This window comes from Telmatherina bonti, assembly GCF_933228915.1.
Source record: "Telmatherina bonti genome assembly, chromosome: 17".
NCBI lineage: Eukaryota > Metazoa > Chordata > Actinopteri > Atheriniformes > Telmatherinidae > Telmatherina > Telmatherina bonti.
The window spans coordinates 4,793,084-4,800,583 of record NC_136615.1 but is presented as its reverse complement, the minus strand read 5'-3'; the positions used below and the strand labels follow the sequence as shown (position 1 = coordinate 4,800,583).

The window sequence follows — 7,500 nt, the reverse complement described above, 5'->3', positions numbered from 1 at the left end:
TAGATCTGCATGAGATCCACACATAGCTCAGACATGCATACATAGATCTGCATAAGATCTACACATAGCTTAGACATACATAGATCTGCATGAGATCCACACATAGCTCAGACATGCATACATAGATCTGCATAAGATCCACACATAGCTCAGACATGCATACATAGATCTGCATAAGATCCACACATAGCTCAGACATACATACATAGATCTGCTTTAGATCCACGCTGAGGATGACGAAGTTTATGCTGATCAGAAAGTTAGCTAACGTAGCAACGGACCGGTGATCCCCTGCAGGACATGTGACCTGCTGGACCATCCAGGCTTCATATGAAGGCAGTTTCTGCACGGCGTAGCGCTCTCCATCAGGTCTAATCAACGCTTCGCCAGCGAGGCTGAAAACATCCCAGTTAAAACCACTATTAGAGTGTTACCTGTAACCCTGTCTGGTGACATCATCGTCTTATCGCCATCGGTAACGCAATGTTTCTCCACATGTTGGTGATTGTGCTGAGGCTTCTGGGACATGACGTTAGCATGAAGACAGAAACCTGTCGGTTCGGCTGAAGATTCCCTCTGTCTTTAAACGTTCCGCCGATGACGCAGCTTTTCTGTCCTCTGCAGGCTCTTCTGCCGTCTGACTCCGCCTCTCTGCCTCAACTTCCTGGGTTTGATCCACATGGACTCAGCCATCTCCCACCAGCACAAGCTGCAGACGGCCTACACCTCGGTAAATCCCGGCGAGTTACCCTCCAGACCGCCACCACGTCCTGCTACCTGTCTGACCTGCTGTTTGCCTTCCAGATCATGGGCTCGCTGCGGGTCCTGTCCTTCATCGCTGACGGTTTCTACATCTACTACCCCATGCTGATAGTCCTTCTCTGCATCGCCACCTACTTCAGGTGACACGTCTCACTGTCTGGTGCAGATAATTGTAAACAGCTGATCTGATGAAGGATCAATTAGATCAGCTTCCAGTCTGCAGGTCATGAATACAGCGAATTAACATAATGTAGTTCTTTCCCATCAGAACTTCCCTCCTGAGAGGAAACTTCCCTCCTGAGAGGAAACTTCCCTCCTGGGAGGAAACTTCCTTCCTGAGAGAAAACTTCCTTCCCAAAAGGAAACTTCTTTCTTTCGAAGGAACTTCCTTCTTGAGAGGAAACTTCCTTCCCGAGTGGAAACTTCCTTCCTGAGAGGAAACTTCCTTCCTGAAAAGAGACTTCCTTCCCGAGAAGAAACTTCCTTCCTGAGAAGAAACTTCCTTCCTGAAAAGAAACTTCCTTCTTGAGAAGAAACTTCCTTCCTGAGAGGAAACTTCCTTCCTAAGAGGAAATTTCTTTCCTGAGAAGAAACTTCCTTCCTGAGAGGAAACTTCTTTCTTGAAAGGAAACTTCCTTCTTGCGCGGAAACTTCCTTCCTGAGCATAAACTTCCTTCTTAAGAGGAAACTTCCTTCCTGAGAGGAAATTTCCTTCCTGAGAGGAAACTTCCGTCTTGAGAAGAAAATTCCTTCCTGAGAAAAAACTTCCTTCTGAAAGGAAACTTCCTTCCTGGGAAGAAACTTCCTTCCTAAGATAAAAACTTCCTTCTGAGAGGAAACTTCCTTCCTCAGAGGAAACTTCCTTCCTGAGAAGAAACTTCCTTCCTGAGTGGAAACTTCCTTCCTGAGAGGAAACTTCCTTCCCAAAAGGAAACGTCTTTCTTTCGAAGGAACTTCCTTCCTGAGCGGAAACTTCATTCCTGAGCGAAACTTCCTTCCTGAGAGGAAACTTCCTTCTTGAGAGGAAACTTCCTTCTTAAGAGGAAACTTCCTTCCTGAGAGGAAACTTCTTTCTTGAAAGGAAACCTACTTCTTGAGCGGAAACTTCCTTCCTGAGAGGAAACTTCCTTCCCAAAAGGAAACGTCTTTCTTTCGAAGGAACTTCCTTCTTGAGAGGAAACTTCCTTTCTGAGAGGAAACTTCCTTCCTCAGAGGAAACTTCCTTCCTGAGAAGAAACTTCCTTCCTGGGAAGAAACTTCCTTCCTAGGATAAAAACTTCCTTCTGAGAGGAAACTTCCTTCCTGAGAGGAAACTTCCTTCTTAAGAGGAAACTTCCTTCCTAAGAGGAAATTTCTTTCCTGAGAAGAAACTTCCTTCCTGAGAGGAAACTTCTTTCTTGAAAGGAAACCTACTTCTTGAGCGGAAACTTCCTTCCTGAGAGGAAACTTCTTTCTTGAAAGGAAACCTACTTCTTGAGCGGAAACTTCCTTCCTGAGTGGAAACTTCCTTCCTGAGAGGAAACTTCCTTCCTGAGTGGAAACTTCCTTCCTGAGAGGAAACTTCCTTCCCAAAAGGAAACGTCTTTCTTTCGAAGGAACTTCCTTCTTGAGAGGAAACTTCCTTCCTGAGAGGAAACTTCCTTCCCAAAAGGAAGCTTCTTTCTTTGAAGGAACTTCCTTCTTGAGAGGAAACTTCCTTCTTTAGTGGAAACTTCCTTTCTGAGAGGAAACTTCCCTTCTGAGAGGAAACTTCTTTCCTGAGCGGAAACTTCATTCCTGAGCGAAACTTCCTTCCTGGGAAGAAACTTCCTTCCTGAGAGGAAACTTCCTTCACAAAAGGAAACGTCTTTCTTTCGAAGGAACTTCCTTCCTGAGCGGAAACTTTCTTCCCGAGAAGAAACTTCCTTCCTGAGAGGAAACTTCCTTCTTGAGAGGAAACTTCCTTCCTGAGAGGAAACTTCCTTCTTAAGAGGAAACTTCCTTCCTGAGAGGAAACTTCTTTCTTGAAAGGAAACCTACTTCTTGAGCGGAAACTTCCTTCCTGAGAGGAAACTTCCTTCCCAAAAGGAAACGTCTTTCTTTCGAAGGAACTTCCTTCTTGAGAGGAAACTTCCTTCCTGAGAGGAAACTTCCTTCCTAAAAGGAAACTTCTTTCTTTCGAAGGAACTTCCTTCTTGAGAGGAAACTTCCTTCCTAAGAGGAAATTTCTTTCCTGAGAAGAAACTTCCTTCCTGAGAGGAAACTTCTTTCTTGAAAGGAAACCTACTTCTTGAGCGGAAACTTCCTTCCTGAGAGGAAACTTCCTTCCCAAAAGGAAACGTCTTTCTTTCGAAGGAACTTCCTTCTTGAGAGGAAACTTCCTTCCTGAGAGGAAACTTCCTTCCCAAAAGGAAACTTCTTTCTTTCGAAGGAACTTCCTTCTTGAGAGGAAACTTCCTTCCTGAGAGGAAACTTCCTTCCCAAAAGGAAACTTCTTTCTTTCGAAGGAACTTCCTTCTTGAGAGGAAACTTCCTTCTTTAGTGGAAACTTCCTTTCTGAGAGGAAACTTCCTTCCTGAGCGAAACTTCATTCCTGAGCGAAACTTCCTTCCTGAGAGGAAACCTTCTTCTTAAGAGGAAACTTCCTTCCTGAGAAGAAACTTCCTTCCTGGGAAGAAACTTGCTTCCTAAGATAAAAACTTCCTTCCTGAGAGGAAACTTCCTTCCCAAAAGGAAACGTCTTTCTTTCGAAGGAACTTCCTTCTTGAGAGGAAACTTCCTTCCTGAGAGGAAACTTCCTTCCTAAAAGGAAACTTCTTTCTTTCGAAGGAACTTCCTTCTTGAGAGGAAACTTCCTTCCTAAGAGGAAATTTCTTTCCTGAGAAGAAACTTCCTTCCTGAGAGGAAACTTCTTTCTTGAAAGGAAACCTACTTCTTGAGCGGAAACTTCCTTCCTGAGAGGAAACTTCCTTCCCAAAAGGAAACGTCTTTCTTTCGAAGGAACTTCCTTCTTGAGAGGAAACTTCCTTCCTGAGAGGAAACTTCCTTCCCAAAAGGAAACTTCTTTCTTTCGAAGGAACTTCCTTCTTGAGAGGAAACTTCCTTCCTGAGAGGAAACTTCCTTCCCAAAAGGAAACTTCTTTCTTTCGAAGGAACTTCCTTCTTGAGAGGAAACTTCCTTCTTTAGTGGAAACTTCCTTCCTGAGCGGAAACTTCCTTCCTGAGCGGAAACTTCCTTCCTGAGCGGAAACTTCATTCCTGAGCGAAACTTCCTTCCTGAGCGAAACTTCCTTCCTGAGAGGAAACCTTCTTCTTAAGAGGAAACTTCCTTCCTGAGAAGAAACTTCCTTCCTGAGAAGAAACTTCCTTCCTGGGAAGAAACTTGCTTCCTGAGAGGAAACTTCCTTTCTGAGAGGAAACTTCCTTTTTGTGAAGATGTTTCTGCTGAATCTCATCTGAAAGCATTTTATCGGTTCCTGTTTGTTCCCACGGTTGTGATGTTTGACGGAGCTGCCGTCAGCAGGCGGGTAGAAAACCTTCTGCAGAGCCTGGACCTTCTCCACGTCTGTTTGTCGTTCATCTTTAACAAACACATGAGCAGGAAGATGTTGATGATGACGATGATGATGACGACGATGATGTGTGAAACTGTGTGTGCAGTCTGGGAACCCGCTGTCTGAACCTTCTGGGCTTCCAGCAGTTTATGGGCGACAACGAGATGACGTCCGACCTGATCGATGAGGGGAAGGAGCTGATCCGGCGAGGTGAGGCTGCGGCAGCATTGATGTGCAACAGAACGCATCATGATGAAGTCACACTGACCTTCTGCTTTATGTCCTCAGAGAGGAGGAAGAGGCAGCGGATCGAAGACGGAGAGAACAGGCGGAGAGTGAGTGGCTACGTAGCATCTGCTCTGTGATCCGACTTTGTGTGGTGTGTCGGTGGCGTGTCTGTGGTGTGTCGGTGGCGTGTCTGTGGCGTGTCGGTGGCGTGACGGCAGTATGCATGTGTGTGCTGTGTTTCAGGAGTGGAAGGAGCGTTACGGAAACCCGAGGGAAGACTACACGGCGAGGAACAGGACCAGCCACGAGATGAAGGAGACCAGTTATTCGGACTCTGTGAACTCCAGCAGCAGACGTCAGTACAGGCGTGTTTCTCATGTGTCACGTATGACCAGCTGGTAACACGTCACCTGACCGTTTCCTGTCTGATTGGCAGAGGCTAAGTACTCTCGCTCCGGCGGCCGGTCAGAGAGGGACTGCATCGAGCTGCTGCAGGACTCCGAGCCGTTAGACTTCAACGCCGACGCTCTGGCGGACGACGCTCTGGACGGCGAGTCTGGCAGGTAAACAGGAAGTCCGTCACACGCCTGTTGACGTGTTGTAAAGATGTTCAGACTGAAGAACATTGGTTCAGGTCGTACAGCCTGAAGGCCGGCGGTTCGAGTCCTGCTCCCGGACGCGAAACGCAGCCGCGTCAGCTGGGTGGTTGGATCGCTGTGGCGACGCCTTCAGGCGGGAAACCACAACCCAATCAGCTGTCGTTCAGCTTTTAGATGCTTCCTTTTCAATCTGAGTCAGGTGTGTTGGAGCAGGAAACATCTAGATCAGGGCGTCCAGCTCCAGGTCCTCGATGGTCACAGTCCTGCAAGTTTTCCATGTTTTCCTGCTCCAAGAACTCAAATCGCTGTTCAGAACTTCAATGTTGGATTGTTTTAAAGGAAACCGGGCGTGTTGGAGCAGGGAAACCCTGCAGGACACCCTCGAGGAGGGACTGGGGGGTGGACTGGGGGGGCGCACTGGGGGGCATACTGAAGGAGGAACTGGGGAACGGACTGAAGAAGGGACGGGGGGGGGCAGATTGGAGGCGGGACTGGGGGACGAACTGGGGGAGGGACTGGGGGAGGGACTGGGGGGTGGCAAACTGGACGCGGGACTCGGGGGACGGACTGGAGGAGGGACGGGGGGACGGACTGGGGGACGGACTGGAGGAGGGACTGGGGGACGGACTGGGGTACAAACTGGAGGTGGGACTGGGGGGCGGACTGGGGTACAGACTGGAGGTGGGGCTGGGGGGCGGACTGGGGTACAGACTGGAGGTGGGGCTGGGGGGCGGACTGGGGTACAGACTGGAGGTGGGGCTGGGGGGCGGACTGGGGTACAGACTGGAGGTGGGGCTGGGGGGCGGACTGGGGTACAGACTGGAGGTGGGGCTGGGGGGCGGACTGGGGTACAGACTGGAGGTGGGGCTGGGGGGCGGACTGGGGTACAGACTGGAGGTGGGGCTGGGGGGCGGACTGGGGTACAGACTGGAGGTGGGGCTGGGGGGCGGACTGGGGTACAGACTGGGGGGGCAGACTGGAGTGGAAACGACGTGCTGAACCTCTGAGTGGGTCTGTGGGTTTGTGGGAAGCTGCTGTCAGTGGTTAGCGGTTGCCATGGTGACGCTGCCTCCAGACTCGCCAGCTGACTGTCTTTCTGTGTTTTCAGGCACGCCGCAGGACGCTACCTGTCCATGTCGTCTTCTCGGAGCAGAATATTCGACGACGTCTAACTTGCCGTCTCCGTCTTCATGCCCGCTGATGCGGCGCCCGTCCACCACACCTCAGCTGTTTGTGTCCTCCCAGCATGCACGCCTCAGGTGTGTTACCTGGAAACATTCCCACATCTCCACCATGGCTGCTGGTTGGTGAAGGAGCATCCCTGCTGTCTCGCCTCTGAGCATGCTCAGTGTGACCCTGCACTGTTATTGGATTGATGAAGGCCCTCATTATTTTATTTATATTTTTATTTGCTCATCATGTTGTAAATTTATTTAACTGGAAACTTGTTCTGCATTGTGTCGCCTCCTGCGCCGTCTGCCCGGATGGAGGAGTGAAACCATGTGACGGCGCTGGCGGCCATCTCCGCTGCACGTGTTGCGTTTAAAGACAATTACTAGATGTCGTGTTTGAAGAGCGCCTCCTGCATCCACACCGTTTCTCTTCGAACTCCGGCACGAACCTTCCCGTCTGCTCACATCCGGACCGGTTTGGGGCCTGGAGCGGATCTCTGAGGAACGCCACCAGTCTGACAGCCGGAGGGATGTGTTGTCGTGGTTACGCTCTCAGCTGCCGCTGGCGGTGTTTATGGTTTGTTGTTCAGCTCAGAAGTAAACAAACGGTTGCTGGGCCAACAGACAGCTGTCGTCATGGTAACCAGGAGGCGTCTGAAACGACGGAGGCGTTCTGAGAGCAGGGAACACGTTAAAGTCCAGACATGAAGAACGGTGATGATGATGATGGCTGCTCCCTCTTCATCAGCCTCCTGTGTACATATGTATATCTGATTTGGAAGATCCGGTTGAGTGGAAACAGGTGAGTTTGGCATGAAGCGCCGACGGCGTCTCGTTGTTCTGGTGATGAATGTTTCTGTCTTCTGAAAACATGTTTGTTCCTCTACTGTCTGAAAATAAACGTCATCTAAGTGTCGCAGTGGCCTGAATCCTCACGTTCCACCTGCTTCTACACAAACAGCTGGCTCTGTAGGGCTAGAACCAGGTCTTCCATCAGGTCTTACAGCGAGAGGTTCTTATTCTCTAGCTGTGGAAGAGGTCGTTCTGTCTGGGATAGGTCCAGACCTCGTCCAGGAGTTTCATTCATCTGTGAACCTTTACTCAGAACGTAAATGTATAAAAAGAAGGGTTGGAACAGAAAGCAGCGTTTGTGTTGGTGACGTTACTTTTGCTTGGAGATAAAATGTGTTCCAGGGTAAAACTGGC

The 7,500-nt window shown here is 49.5% G+C and overlaps 1 protein-coding gene across 1 annotated transcript in view; it reads left to right on the top strand.

Moving 5' to 3' along the window:
• lmbrd2b (LMBR1 domain containing 2b) overlaps positions 1–7,190 on the top strand; it is a 30,358-nt gene extending 23,168 nt beyond the window's left edge. The window contains exons 12-18 of the mRNA XM_079256850.1: positions 625–730; positions 805–902; positions 4,402–4,505; positions 4,584–4,630; positions 4,767–4,878; positions 4,960–5,086; positions 6,231–7,190. Of these exons, the coding sequence (XP_079112976.1) occupies positions 625–730; positions 805–902; positions 4,402–4,505; positions 4,584–4,630; positions 4,767–4,878; positions 4,960–5,086; positions 6,231–6,294 (658 nt within the window). The 3' untranslated portion in view covers positions 6,295–7,190. The remainder of the gene's footprint in view (positions 1–624; positions 731–804; positions 903–4,401; positions 4,506–4,583; positions 4,631–4,766; positions 4,879–4,959; positions 5,087–6,230) is intronic.
• Positions 7,191–7,500: the final 310 nt, after the last annotated feature.